This window comes from Oxyura jamaicensis, chromosome 1 (assembly GCF_011077185.1).
Source record: "Oxyura jamaicensis isolate SHBP4307 breed ruddy duck chromosome 1, BPBGC_Ojam_1.0, whole genome shotgun sequence".
In the NCBI taxonomy this organism is placed as follows: domain Eukaryota; kingdom Metazoa; phylum Chordata; class Aves; order Anseriformes; family Anatidae; genus Oxyura; species Oxyura jamaicensis.
This window is the reverse complement of record NC_048893.1, coordinates 95,228,401-95,243,911: the sequence shown is the minus strand read 5'-3', so window position 1 is coordinate 95,243,911 and position 15,511 is coordinate 95,228,401. Positions and strand designations below refer to the sequence as shown.

General features: G+C 47.4%; 1 protein-coding gene across 1 annotated transcript in view; it reads right to left on the bottom strand.

Moving 5' to 3' along the window:
- PTGFRN (prostaglandin F2 receptor inhibitor) overlaps window positions 1–12,665 on the bottom strand; it is a 65,527-nt gene extending 52,862 nt beyond the window's left edge. The window contains exon 1 of the mRNA XM_035315268.1: window positions 12,449–12,665. Coding sequence (XP_035171159.1) covers window positions 12,449–12,518 — 70 coding nt within the window. The 5' untranslated portion in view covers window positions 12,519–12,665. The remainder of the gene's footprint in view (window positions 1–12,448) is intronic.
- Window positions 12,666–15,511: the final 2,846 nt, after the last annotated feature.

Here is a 15,511-nt window from a genome sequence, read left to right as displayed (position 1 = left end):
AGAGAATAGGCGTTTAAAAAAAAAATCAGTTTAACACTTTCATAATTATGTTCCCTGGGTAGCTTTAAGGTATTTGTATTTTCTGCCTGCCCTGTTCACACTACCGTACTTTCATCTTTTAGCAGGTCAATGCAGGAAATTCACTTCCTATCCATCATCTATAGTTGCTTAGCACAATCACCAAGATCTCCCAGAATTCTGTGAGATTCTATTGAACAAAAAATCTCTGTACTGATGAAAAGAACCATCTTCATTAATCCGCCTGGCAGATGTATTCTTCCCTTCTGATCATTATGGGAGTTTACAATTCTAATAAAGCTGTACTCACATCACATTATTCACATTACAAAATCTCTGGAAAAAAGAAAGCTCTTGGGCATGGTGCTGTAAATCATCAAAAACACTTCTTATTCCTAGCTGATAAGCTCTTTAAGAAAGGGTTTGTACGTAGTTGACTGCTAGGGAAAAGTCACAGGCATGGGCAGGCAACCGATTATCACTGAAAAAAATCATCTTGTAAGCAGAACTCAACTGAGATTGTAATCAGAACCCTATTTTCTACGTGGAAGACACATTTACACAGGTTTCAGCCTGAACTTGGGACTGAAATCCACCCAAAACAGATCTATTGTAAGCCAATGCTCTAAATCATCTGCAGAGAGCCTGAAACAATAGCGGAGGTGAAAGCTCCATCCCTGAATGCCAATACTGGAAGCCAGTAACAAAAACAGCATCGTTATTGCGGGCTGTTTCATCATTTATGTATGTTTGTGGAAATACGCAACAGCTGAATATTGTTGAAGTGCAGGCATTGCAGATATCAAAGACAGACTAATGCCATGGGTCAGGGCTGTATTTATGGGAAACTTCCTGCAGGAAAAGTTTAACTTGATGCTCTTTAATTTCTGCCTGTAAAGGGGGAGAAGCACGGTACAGACTTCCTCAGCCTAACTTCACAAGCTTCTGCTAAGGCTGGATGTCACTCAGTTAAATATTTGTCCCCATTTCCTCCTTAAATGCCAGAAATCTGAAAGGACAGAGGAAAGAAAACACTAATTGATTCCAATTAGCTACTATCTCAACATACTGAAAATAAAAAATTAAAAACTTGAGCAAACTGAGAATTAAAATATGCTAAGCATGGGGGAAAAAAAATCCAGAAATGGACACTAGAGCTTCTATGTGACTAGCACCATAAATTCAAAGAGCATTCTGCCAACTACTTAATTTTTAGAGCTTACTTGGTTTTAAACTCCACTTTTATTATTACTTGAAACTTGTGACAGCTTCCGTGCAATGCATAATTCAGCATGCATGTGGCAGAAATCATAATCAGAAATATAACTTCGAGTCACAGAGTAACTGTATAATCTAGTAGCAGTATTTATGTAACCACAGCAATGTAAGGCAATGTTCTTTAGAAACCCTTCATTAGACCAGCTGACACAGCTGGAAGGGATGGCACACCAGTCCCCGTTCCGATACGGACACAGTGAGGACCTTCCGTACAATTTCACAAGCACAGTTCTACATTTGCTATCATCCTCCGTCAACGAGCTCTGCAAAGTCCCCCGGCCTCGGTGGCTGTCCCCGTCACAAGTATACACTCCAGTGCTTCTACCCATTGCGATCCTCCCGCAGAGCAAAGTACCCAAGATGACCTGACAAAATCCTTGCTGGCGTTCATGCTTCTGATGCTGCTGAGAAGACTGCTTAGGCAGAAATAATAGATTTGAATGGAGGAAAGAAAAGGCAGGCAAAAGATGACTTCATGTACAGAAATAGATGTTCTGAAAGAGGGCAAGGGAGAGATTCCATTCTCCTGAAAACACCAACAGTACACATTGCCAGATAAGCACAACTCTCACTAAGTGAGTTCTGTTCGAGTTTCTCAGTGGGCATTCACTGCCCTTTATCGATTCCGATACAAGGCAGGCATGCCATCTTTTCCAACAGAAAGGAGAACAACCTCTGCACAGACATGCTAGCTAGGAGACGCCCTCAGGCTCCTGCTTCAAGCTCCCACCACCCATCCAAACTACCCCGAATGTAGGAACCAGCACCTCCAAAGGGTGCAATAAAGGATGCAGAACAAAAGCACAGGTAGCCATACTTGCTCCATTTTGTACACCTTTAAAGTGTCCAAAACAACCAAGTTTAAATCAATTGAATACGTTACAGACGAAGCAGAATTGCTTGTGCTCAGCACAACTTGTCTATACACACTGCTGCCTCTAAAGAAGTACTGCAGACCTCTGCTTTAAGTAGTATAAGGGTAAATTTAACACTCAGGAGCAAATTTTATATCAAATTACTACAGAGGTGGTACATGCGACAGCTGGTGAGGGATTTAGGGCTCTTGCTGAACAGACGAGAACAATCATCAGGTCATTTCTGTCACAATCTGGTGGCGTGCACCCAGGACTCCAGGAACATCTTAAAGGTAGGGCATTAATTACCACGAGTTAAAAAATTTCATTGGCTGTATGTACACTAAACAGTTGTCAATTTATGAGCCTTTCATATTTATAACACATATAAAAACAATGATTTACGGAGAGGTGCAGAGGGAAGCGGTGATGTTAAATAGCAACGAGAAGCACTCAGTAACTTTGAAGGCCAAAGGTCTTCCCTTACCCACTCAGACAAAGAGCAGGGCAAACGTCCCCTCGGCAGCCTCCGTGTGCAGGTGTCAGCCAACACACATCTGGTTGTCTTGCATCAGAAACTGGGTACCGAGCTGGTCAGGGAGAAAACTTGCTGACTAGCGTGTCACCCAGGACCTGTCTCTGTGTCACGCAGGGCAGCAGACATACATTCACCCAGAACCGCATTTTACACAGGCCCAAACACAGGCCGGCCACTGGGCGAGGTTCATGCCAGCACGTGAAAGCAGAAAGCTGTCCTCACGTTACCAAACTCCCTGAGACTCGCTGTCCCCCACCACTAATTCACGGCACACAGTACTATAATAGTTACCTTTGTCCTCTGACAATCAGCACGAGGCTTCAAGGCCAAGGTTGTCCACCATATTATCCCTGTCAACATGGGAGTTTGACACCTGAGCAAGGAGGTAGGAAGAAAGAATAGTAACCTACAAGCAGCCTTCAATACCTTTAACACACACAGGTCTTAAGGAGAAGGCCAAAGGAGGTCCAGCATGTCTCATTGCTACATCTTCTAGTAGCCCATGGTCCCCTCTCACGCTCAAGTACCTCAGCTGCTGATTTTCCCTTTACCTCCCCTCCATGCAACCAAGCTCGAAAAAGACCTTATGGCATCAGACCAAGATTATAAAATAAAATAAAAAAATCATGAAGTGGTAGCAAAGCTTTTCATCACTATGCCGTTCACAGAACCTGCAGCTTGGGCTACTGCCTCCTACACCTACCAAAGCCTCCAGATAGGTTCCCACCCCCGCGCACAACCTGCTCTTCTTCAAAGCATACACCCTGTGACTCGATTACTGATCATTTCCCTCGCAGACTGCTTCTCTGAACACATTTCAGGCCAGGCACCAGGCACAGGAGGTCTCACATGAGCAGCCCCCTCTGAGGAGGAAACCTCGGTCACAGGGCTTTAATTCCAGGGACTGTCTGTTTACTTATGACAGGCACTTGACCAAAGTCTTGCTTCAGACTGCAAGCGAGATCCTACTGCAACAAGGCAACTCTGACCCCAAATTGTCACTCATATGAGAGCCGCACTCACGCTGGACTTTGGCCAAGCACGCATATGCGAAGCGAGTTCCCACCCCGATGCACCAATACCAGAAGTGTGATGCAAGAAGAAAACACAGAAGAAAGAGAAGCCAGCAAATTACTCTGATGGCATATACTTGTTCCAGGAAAGTCCTGTGCAGGGACTGGTTTCTTGTTCTAGACAGGAATTGTTAACGCAAGGGAAGGACCCACCTTACAAAGCCTGGGTATGGAAATGCCTTGTCCAGGGATGTGCGCATCCGTCTCTAAGTTACCAGACACAGCATGAAGAGCAAAGTGTCTCTCTACAGCTTCCGGCAGGGAGAGAAAAATCTCTACAAATGCATACAACCCAAAAGCTGACTGCTCACACCAAGGTCACAAAAAAATCTTTTAAATGACCCTTAATAGCTTCTTTCCAAGTAGCTTTGGCTCATCTCACTTGATCCTTATGGGTTTACCAGGAAGACAAATTCTGTAGCAGGCACACCCCCTGTGCCCTCTGGCCATGAGCAGGAACAAGGAGACCCTCAGAAGTCCCCTTTGTCCTGCTGCTTTGGAAGGACACCCCCACCCAGTAACTCTGCCCACAGTACCGCAGCCTCCCCCTCAAGCCTCCCTTCCAGACTCAAAAGGCGGACACCAAAATCAATCCAGACACCACAACACACCCTGCAGCTGCACCCATCCCACTTCAGTCCTTGTTTTAAGCTCTGCAGGAGCTGAAAATTAGCTATGCCATTTACCTGCCAGTGGTCAGCAGAAAATTTTGCTCAGAAAGCTAGGATATTTCAACATTTATTTGCAGAGCTTTACGAAGAGCTTTACATTCACAGCTCTGTGTTCTGTGCCAAGTGACTGCTGTTATTTCCTTTTTTTTTTTTTTTTTAATAAAGAACCTAACAAACCTAGGGCTGTCAGCAGCTTGGCAGCTATTGACAGGTGCCTATCAATGCAGTTGCCAGCATCCAGAGATCAGTCAATAGCTTTAATGTCCATTCAACCCTGCTTTGTGACAGAAACACATGACCCAGGCTTACCTTGCTACCTCCTGGCTCCAGAGGATCCCAGAGTGATTTTGCCTGCGATAAGATGTCACTCTTTTTGTTTTGTCACTGATGAAGCCTGCTCCAGGCTCTCAAGCTCTCTAAGCCAAAAGGTACAGCAGGCCTTGCCTAGAATCCAACCGTGAGATCAAAGGGAAACGAGGTTGATGCAATAGGCTTGTTACTCTGCATTCATTTAGATCTCCATATCAACTGAATATAAACAAGCACGCTCTACGTACAACACACAGACTCTTTACATAGGCACAACCTTCATCCACTGACAGCACCTCCCAAAACACAGGATGCCACCGGGCTTCTGAAGAACATACCACTTCTTGTGGGAAAAGGTGGAGGCAGTAACATCTGGGTGCACATTACGGACGGTGCCCTGAAAGCACAAAGTAGGTTGTGGCTCTGGTAAAAGCCAAGGGAAGATGCCACCACCTTTCCCACAGAAGACCAACACCTCACCACGTATTCCAACAGTTTCCACTAACAAGTAGTTGCCTATTTTCTACCCCAGTATTACTCGCTGCGTTCAAGCACAAAAAAAAAAAAATGCATGTACTGATTAAACATACATTCTTGTGGAAAAAGTACTGGAACCTAATGATTATTCACCCATCGCGTCAATTCTGACTTTTTCTCTACATGATTATGTTTGGTACCCTGAAAATTTAGGAAGCATCCTGCGTTAGTTCAACATCTGTTTCATATTTAGAAGCTATTCTTTGCAAACACAGGGGTCACGCTGCTTTTAAAGCAGCTACTGCCAATTCTCTTTTGCAGGGCAGATTTAATAGCAAATTCCACTGCCACAGGATTCACTGTGTAATAATGAAGGGTAGTGTGTCAATAGATGAAACCGAACACATCAATAAGAAGCTGGCAGAGGTCCCTGTGGATGCCTCTCTTGCAACAATCATTTTAATGCGTGTAGGAGAACAATGCTGTTACAGCCTGCTCAAAGATTCCCCACAGCCACATTGCATCAAAGACTGAAACACAACGCTAAATCTCTGCAGTTGGAGCCAACAGTGGAACACGCATGGAAACAAAGTCCTTTACATTGGCAATTATTCTTCTTAAGGCTGACAAACCTAAGCAGAGCTAGCTTTTGTCAGAAGCAGACTCTTGCTAACCATCACGGCCCCAGCAATGGTTCCACCAATTTCTTTTTAATGGCTACTGATATGGCAAGAGAAGAGCGACTCAAAAAGCACGAAAGCATGCAAATCACAATCACGAAGCAAGAATTAGGCAGCATAGCTGAACCACATCTTTAGGAAAGTCAGCAGAGAGGCAAGCCCAGGCGGATCAAGCCTATTAAACAGAAAAAGTACCATTAAGTTCTTTACTTTTTTGAGAGAAACTATAGCAGCAGCAGCAGGAACTGGTTTACAGCCAGCATGAAGTAAAGGACAAAGGGGGACACCTGGGAAAAAGCCTGAGAGAAGAACTGAAGCCAAAGAACAGAAGTTGAAAAGCACACATAAAGTTTACATTGATTTTTTTTTTAAAGCCACATATAAGACAGATGATATATACTCTGTCTGCCGTAAGCAGCAGGCTCTCACGAGCAGATATGATCAGTGATCCACGCAGACCAGCAGCACATTGTTCCAATACTGGCCAACTTGGCAGAAGGGGGGAAAAAAAAAAAAAAAAAGAAAAAAGAAAGAAAAAGAAGAAAAAACCTTCACAACACATTTACAGAATTCTGAAACCGGAATAAAAAGACAGCTTCCACTTCCCCGCCCCCAATTCCAGCTGTAATCCTCTGACACCTCAAAAAAAAAAAAATGACAAGAGTGCTTCCTCAAGGGACCTGAGACTAATTCCCTAACAGGCCTTTAGAAATGGATACTTTTCCAAGTCTTATAATGTGGCCAAATTTGGACATTTTTCATAAGAACAGCAAAAGCCACATTCTTGATGCAAAGTTAACTCCAGCCAAATTTCCAGCCCTTGCTCTAAAGCACTGAGGTGCTAGAACTTCTCAGCTTAGCAGCTGCAATATTATTATTTGTTCGAGACTGAGGAGGGGGAATTGGCCAGAATATGTGAGAAAAAGTAATAATAATAATAATAAAGCTGCTTCTTCCTGCCTTTCCAACTCCCAAAGCGTAATGCTTGGAAATATTTGAGCTTTATGTTTGTTTGGGTTTTTTTTGGGGGGGAGGGGGGGAAGTCAACGTGGGGTATATACCCAACCCTGAAAATTTCAGCTTGAATGCATGAAGTCTTGCAGAGTAATAAACAATTTAAGAGATGGCCCTCATAACAAAAAGTAGCAAGCAGACGTACTACAGGCATTGCTGGCAGCCCTGCCTATCAGCAGCTGTGACAGCTTGCCTGTGAGCTCCAGTCTTTAATTAGTTCTCATTCCTGAAGTTCACAAGTCAATTAATTCCAAAAACCATCCTCAAATCCTTTTTTAAAGGAGTAAAACACTGTTCACGACTTGATCTCTTATTTATGTACTTATTCTTCCCATAGCTCAGCTAACAGTTCAGTTCCTTTACAGCATCCATGCAAATGCCATCTGGCCATAGAGATTATCACCAGTTCACTATTTCAGCTTGCTTCAGCTCTTCTTCATATTTCTGCAGCACAATTTTGCCATCGCTGCATACAAAAAAAAAATCGTTCTCTGGGCTGGCTGCTCCATCAGACCCGGTCACATAAGGCTTTTCCTGCAATTTGCCTCACCCAATAGCGTAATGAAAAGCACCTACTGCAACACTTGCACGAGTTTCAAGCCATCCCCAGGACGATTACATCAATTCACATTTAGTAGCACTCCCATACAGCTTTTAAACATTAGAAGACTCAGTCAAGTTATTTAGCAACACTGGTCCTACCTTCTAAGCTCACTTTAAGCCTAGCCACAATGCCGTGGCTAAAGTTTGTGACCGTTTCCAGTGGTAACCCAGTTCTGAAACCTCTTACTACAGAGGGAAAAAAGACCATCCTTTTTTCTGTCTCAGACTTCAGTTAGATGAAATCAGCTGTTTTTCAAATCTGAAAGCTCTCATGTCTATGAATAAGCCAGTTTCTGATGCAAAAAGAAGTATCTCAGTATCTCAAGTTAAGTTCTTTAAGTTCAAGTTAAGTTCTTGAATCTTATTTTAGATATGCTGATGATCTAGAAAGATAAGATTCATGGCTTTTAGCATCTGAAAAGCTATTTTTCAGATCATCCTATCGCAAACACAATTTTGTCTGAAACTGATTATCTATTTCTATACCTTTGCCCTCTATAAAGCCTAATGCATAAGATGTTTTAAACATTCATCTCATTATTTTAGAGCACTTCTCAGCAGGTATTCAAGCCTTGGAAGAAAGCTACAATTTGAGATTTTCTTAACAATCAACTTACAAAATAAACAGAAAACTGGAGAACTCAGTATCTTGAAACAAGCTCATTCCTTCTTCAAGGAAAGAACTATCAACATCCAGACAAGCCTGCTTATGTGACAGTCTCTCCCTTTCTTCTTTAATTCAGTTTCGGGGTACCTTCTTTGGGTTAGGAACTAGCGTAGTGCAGGAAATGGCTTACTCATAGAATCACAGGATGGTTTGGGTTGGAAGGGACCTTAAAGACCATCTAATTCCAGCATTTCTGCCATGGGCAGAGACACCTCCCACCACACCAGGCTGCCCAAAGCTCCACCCAACCTGGCCTTGAGCACCTTCAGTGATGGGGCATCCACAGCTTCTCTGGGCAGCCCGTGCCAGTGCCTCACCACCCTCTGAGTGGAGAATTTCCTCCTAATATCTAATCTAAACCTACTCTTTTTTTTATTAAAGCCATTCTACCTTGTCCTGTCACTACACTCCCTGACAGAGGGTCCCTCCCCAGCTTTCCTGTAGGCCCCCTTTAGGTACTGGAAGGCCACTATAAGGTCTCCCTGGAGCCTTCTCTTCTCCAGGCTGAGCAACCCCAACTCAGCCCGAGGGATTATTCTTGGGCAGAAAGTGAAACATCCGTATCCCTAAGCAACATTACCTTACAGGTGTCTACACACCAGGCTTAGTCATTTACTGCTACAGATCTTCTAAAAAAGGAGGACCACCAGGCCCTGTAGGTAACATCTCCAGGAAAAGTCAAAAGCAAAACATGAAAAAGATATTTTTCTTTGCATTAAAACAGACACTCTCACTTCATACTTCATCTAATGTCCTGCCCTCAGAGGCCTTAACAGACACCATAACCCTTACCTGACCCACCTCATATTAGTAACGTTCTCCTCAAGTTCTTTGCAATTTAACTTTCCAGTGATTGATTTCTATACATATTAGGACGACTTCACGCCTTCAGATAACGTGTCTATTACTCTTCCTCCTAAAACTGGGGACTTCACACAAAAATGTATCAGTGAAAGGCATCTAAAAACAGACAGTTGTAACATTCACTTTCTAAAAGTATCTCACTGAGATATGCAACTATTTCTCCATCAAGCAGACACACAGATCTGTTTTGCAGGTGTTTGAAAAGGATTGTGGCAACTAGGAAAAAAAATGACACACCGCCACCGCACAAAACCAAATCAACCCATCAGCTTATCAGACATCAAAGCTGAAATCTCAGATGTCCCCAAATGTTTGTTTGTGTATATTTATACATATATGTGTATCTATGTATATATATATATTTAAACCTACAATCCTCTCTAATCAAGCATGTGGCTGCATTTTTAAATGACCCCTACTGCTTAGTTCAAATCTTGCTCGGGTAGGCTTACACCTCGGTTCAGGGATTACAGCCAAATACAACAGAGGCTACCTAAAGAGAGCAAGCTGTTGCAGTGTTGAAACGTAGCAATCGAGAAATCTGGAAAACAGGGATGAAGAAATTTCAGAAAAAGCACCTGTGCTACTGAAAAGTAGCTCTGGACCTCGAAAGATGCACGAGAGCCAGAAAAAGGTGACTAAGCTATCATCTGCTAACCTGAAAGAGCACAGGGTGCAAGGGTAAAAATACTTGCTGTACTGCTTTTCCTCTGATTTCCACGTACTCCCACAGCCTACACTCTAAGAAAATACATCAGCATGGCAAACCCACATGGGAAATGCGTCCTCCTCAGAAACAACACCTGCCTTCCGGTGCCCCACCAACCCAGCTCCAACATTCAGTGCGCTAAGATCAGGATGGGCTAGCTGGTAGTTCCCCTCTGGGAGCCTTTTTAACCACCTCAAAAGCTACAGCAGAGGTATGCAAGCCTCACCGCCTGCTCCTCCTCTGAGTAGTAGTGTGGGCACGAGTCCACCTCCTTCCAGCAGAAGGAGAGCAAAGGCCACCAGCGCTGAGCTCGCCAGCAGGCGAGCAGACACCAGCAGGGGAAAGGAAGCAAATTCCCTGCAACACACCTTGAAAGGTGCGTGGGCGCTCGACCATGCACCACTTCCCCGCCCTAAACCTTATGGCTCGCCCATTTTCTCATGCTCTCGCTTTAGGTGCAAACCCGGGAAAAGATTAAAGCGTGCTTTTCCTTTAAGTTCATGATCGCAATAACTTATACGAATTGCCAAAAGCTTTCTAACGCAGAGCCTGAGCTAAAGCTTGATTCAAATGACTTGCTGTTGTAGCTCCTGAGGAAAAGGAAAACAAACACTAAGGAATTCCAGGTGCACGTTGTAGGAAATACCATATTTATGTGCACACAAGGCTTCTGGGGATCTGGCACGCTGGCATTGGCTGGCAACACAGCAGGCAGCACGTGTCACCCAGGTCTAAGAGACAGTAAGAGAAAGGTCACCCCTGGGAAACCCATCATCAGTGGTGTTCCCTTGGGATCTAGTGAGCACCTGCTCTCCTCCGGTCCCATGGCACTTAAACAAAAATGAGCTTTTGATCCGTTACACTGAAATCCTTACCTTAAATCTCAAACAAGAACAGGGAAAAAAATAAAATCCAGAGGCTGCAAGAGTTACTCTCAGACACTACCGTCTGAGGCCTAGTAACCACGAGATACCTGTGGGTTTGAGTGTATTTAAGACTTGTCCTAGGAAGGATGTTTTGGTTTCCAGAGCATTTCACAGGTTGATTAGGCAGGCTGACTGCAGAATGAAAGCACAGATAAAAGAGGCAATGGCAGTGCAAAACTCCGTCGTGCTGCCCTCTCTCCTTGGGATCTAACCACACCAGAGGAAAGCAGACAGACTAGATCAAGCCTTTAATTCAGGATCCACCATCTCCTTACCAACACCGGCACTAACAGATAACCACAACTGGATCCAGGAGAACGGTTGAGAAAACATTCCTATTTGTCACAGCCAGATACTTCAGCCATTTGCTGGGTTATTCCATAAAGATCTGAATGAAACAATCGAGCCTAAGTACACGCAAGGGATGAACTTTTCTACGCTTCAACTCCTTCCCCTCCACCTTGGTTATGCAGAAATTCATCAACACTTGCAGCACATTAGTTAAAAGAAAGAAACAACGACCCGTCTCCTCTATTAAAGAGCTCCTGGAAGCACACTGCTCCCATCCAGAGTGAGGGGAGCAGCACCTCCCCAGCCTCTCACACGGCATTCTCGCAGCGTTTGGAATAGCTCGGAGAAGCTACAAGTTACTTCAGGAGATAGTCACACCGCAACACACAAGACAAGTAATTCTGAAAAGTTCAGGGTTTTTTTTTTCCTGCACACAAAAGCACTTTCAATTTTAACAGCACGACTGTAATTAAAAAAAAAATAAAAATGATAGAACATACAGACAAACCACATCGCAATCGGTGGCCCGAGATCTGTGCATGCACATTTTAAGTTGTCACAATTATTTTGTCTGGAATTAAGGAGGAAAAACAAAGAAAAACTTCCCTGTTGCACACCATCCTTAATAATCTTTACTTTTTGCTGTGCGATCCTGAGTACTTCATGTGAGGCTCCTGATTTTCTGCTTGTCCTACTAAACCACTCTCTTGAAAAATCCTATTCCCTCTCCGTTTCCTAACCAAAAAGGCTAGGGGTGCCCTCGCCAGTTCTCCGCCGTTTCCCCAGCTGGCACAGCGCCTACCCTCGAAGAGAAACGAGGCAGCCAGCCTCGGCTGCAAGCAGGGGAAGGCAGAGCGGGCACCTCTTGACTCCCGTGTGGGCATCGCCCAGCCTGACCGCCTCAGGACCGGGACGGGTGCGAGCCCGGGTTTGGGAGGCCCAATTCCCAGCCCTGCAGACCTGGCTAGGGACGACCGGGAAGCCAAGCGGTGAGGAAGGCGCCCTGGCAGAGTTCGAACAAGGAATTAGTCATTGCCGTGTCAAAAGTACAAGCGCAGACCGAGTCGGCAAACAGCGTTTTGTCGGAAGGCAGGCGGTGCCGGGCGGGGCTGGGGGCACCCGCTTGGAGGCTCGCCCCTTGCCCCCAGAACTGGGGAGGCTGGCTCCCACCTCACCTGCCCGCCTCAGCTCACCGCCGCTTCAGCAACCCCACTGGGACCCCCAAACCCCAAAATGTTAACGCGGTGATTAAAAATTAATAACACCAACCAGCCAGCCAGCCATCGCCCACCCCTCGGTGTAGGGCCCCCGCGGGAAGGAGCCAGCGCCCAGCACCTGTGCCAGCGGGTCCCGGCCCCCCTGCCCTGGGGGGTCCCCTGGAGCCCCCGCCCCAAAGTTCGGGGCACAAACCCGCTGTAGGGGGGCCGCGGGCCCTGCCCTCCCCCGCTACCTGCGGCCGCGCACCCCCGCGCTCACCGAGCAGCAGCAGCAGGAGGAGGAAGAGGAGGAGGGGGAGGCAGGGCGCCCTGTCCCCGCGCTGCCCCATGCCGCACGCGTCCTGCTCGCCTCCCTGGCCCGGGGACCGGCGGCAGCGCGCTCCCCGCCGCCCGGCTCGCCGCCCGCTGCCCTGCCGAGCGCACGGAGCCGCCCGCCCGCCCCGAACCGGCCGCGCCGCGCCGCGCAGCCAACCACGGAGACAAACTTTCCCCAGCGCCCGCCCCTGCCCGCAGGTAGCGGGGGGGCGGCGGAGCCGGGCCGGCCCCCGGAGCCCCGAGCGGGGAGGAGCCGAAGCCTCCCGCCCGGCCCGGACGCCGCCGCTCGGCCTCCGAGCACGCGGGGCCCGGCAAAGCCGCCGCCGAGCCCCGGGGTGTGTGGGGGGGGGGGGCGGCCGCTGGGCCTTGCCGGGCCGACATGGCGCCGAGCCCGCCCGCCCCGTGCCCCGCAGGCAGTGCCCGGGCGCGGCCTCCAGCCGTGCCCGCTGCTTGCACCACGAGAGGTGCCCCCCCTGCCCGCCCGTGGGCACCCCGGGGTGCCCGTGCCACAGAACCGCAGCCCCCTGCCTTCCCGTGTTGGCGTGTGGGGGGAGTTTGATTTCCCTTTTGCCCGTGAAAGCAAAAGGCGGTTGCTCGAGAAACTTGGGGAGTTTCAATCTCCTTGCTGTATTACAGAATCTTAGGATCATTAAGGCTGGAAAAGACCTCCAAGATCATCTGGTCCAACCATCCCCTACCACCAATGTCACCCACTAAACCGTGTCCCTAAGCACCACGTCCAACCTTTTTCCTTGGACACCCTCAGGGACAGTGACGCCACGACCCCACTGGGCAACCCGTTCCAATGCCTGACTGCTCTTTCTGAGAAGAAATGTCTCCTCATTTCCAACCTAAACCTCCCCTGGCGCTACTTGAGGCCGCTCTCTCCAGTCCTATCACTGGTTATATGCGAGAAGGTAGTTGCAGAGAGCAACAACGTCTCCCCTGAGCTTCCTTTTCCCCAGACTGAACAACCCCAGCTCCCTCAGCTGCTCCTCACAGGACGTGTGTTCCAGGCCCTTCGCCAGCTTCGTAGCCCTTCTCTGAACACGCTCCAGGGCCTCGATGCCCTTCTTGTAGTGAGGGGCCCAAAGCTGAGCACAGTACTCGAGGTGCGGCCTCACCAGAGCAGAGTACGGGGGAACAATCACCTCCCTGGTCCTGCTGGCTACACTATTTCTGATACAAGCCAGAGTGCTTATCAGCTGCAAAATCGGCACCCCCTTTGTGTGTGTCCTGCTGTTGGCTTCCCAGGCTCCCTTCAGGCCACCTGGTTTGTTGCGCTTTGGCAGAGCCAGGCCCACGTTACACTGGCTGTGCAGGGAGCCTCCAGAGCCCATGCACGATTTTGAGCAGCTCCTCCGGCAGCAAATGGCCAGCGTGGGCTTTATTACGGTGTCCCCAGCACACCTCGGCCTGGAGCACGCCTTGGGTTGGGTGAGGTTGTTTGCTCCCACCAGCAGGAAGTGCGCACTGTGTTCGCGCCTGGGAATGATTACCAGATGGGATTTGGGGTTGGACTTTGCCATTAATTCCGTAATGCTCCACAGGAGGCAGGGTGTTGCCTGATAGGAATGAGACAGGAGCCTCCTAAAATTGGTGAGGCCTTTAATGCTCCAACTGCAATTACCTGAGCTCTGGTACATGTGAGATACCTGTGTAGAGCTGCAGCTGTGAGGTGCCTGGGGGGACGCTTGGTCCCCGCCACGCTGAAGTTATCCTGGCTTCCAAATTGCAAATGAGGCTGCAGCCACAAACACGACTGAGCAGGGGCTGCCCAAACAAAACAGGACTGTTTTGTGTTTACAATACCCCCTATGCCCGTTTGTTCTTGCCACCTGTTTGTGATCATTCTGCTCTACCTCCTCCTCTGGCCAGCATTCAAATACATTTTTTCTGAACTTCTTTTCTTTCACGGAAAAGCATCTCTTTTGTAAACCAAAGCACATCTCTTAGCTTCAAATTCAGAAAACTGATTAGATCTCTCCCACTTACCAGTCTACATCTGTCGTGCTGGTTAAACTACTGATCCTCCCCCAAACTGCAGTCCTGAAAACATGTCCCCTTGTGCCCCTTAAGCCTCGCAGCAGCGATCCTAACAGGTACATATGGATGTAGTCATGGATGCAAAGTCCACTGCGTGCACAATCCACTGGCTCTGCAGGAGCCCCGCTCTGTTTGCTCTGTGCTTCATGTTTCCTGTGTTCTGCTGCTGGGTTAGGATCAGCGATCTAGGACCTGAATTACTGAATGGTTGCAGCAGTAGCTTTCTCCAAGAGGTGGCCTTGAGGATTTTCTTTGTGTCATTGGAAAGCTTTGCCTTCTGACTGTCCAATTTGGAAGGCCCTATTGCATTTACTGTAGCTGCCAGGTACAGGTGTCTACTTCACTATGGCTTGGTACTGGAATTGTACTGGTGAAAAGAAAACATAAACCCCTATGATCCTAGAGTGTGGTATTCTCAACAAGTGGCACCTCGCCCTTTTACTTCGCATTTAGTAGGAATCAATTTCCTTCCCATATACACAGTCAGACTTCCAGATAGGAGGGGCCACAGTAACCCCTTAATCCGACCTGTATACACAAGCCATGAAATTTTTCCCAGCAGCTGGATCAAGGCAGCTTTGTTTGAAAGAAAACACATCTTGTCTTAAAGGCTCCAAGGAATGGCGAGTGCCTTGTTCTATCCGCTAATTTACTCCAATGTCTCATTACTCTTGCTGCTAGAAAATTGCTTCTTTCAAGGTTGAATTTGTCCGACTTTGACTTCGAAACATCAGAACTTGTTATGCTTTTGTCTACAAACCTGCACTCACAGCCCATTTTCATGGATAAGTAACTACACACAGTGCTCCTATCACTGCTCACTGCTAAACAGAATGGATTGTTTCTCCGACGCCTCGCATTATAGGATTCGCTTTCCAGCCCCTGCAGCATCTTTCGGATTCTCCCATATTTCTACGTGCTTGTTGACATGCAGGCACCCACCCTGGTTATAATATCATTG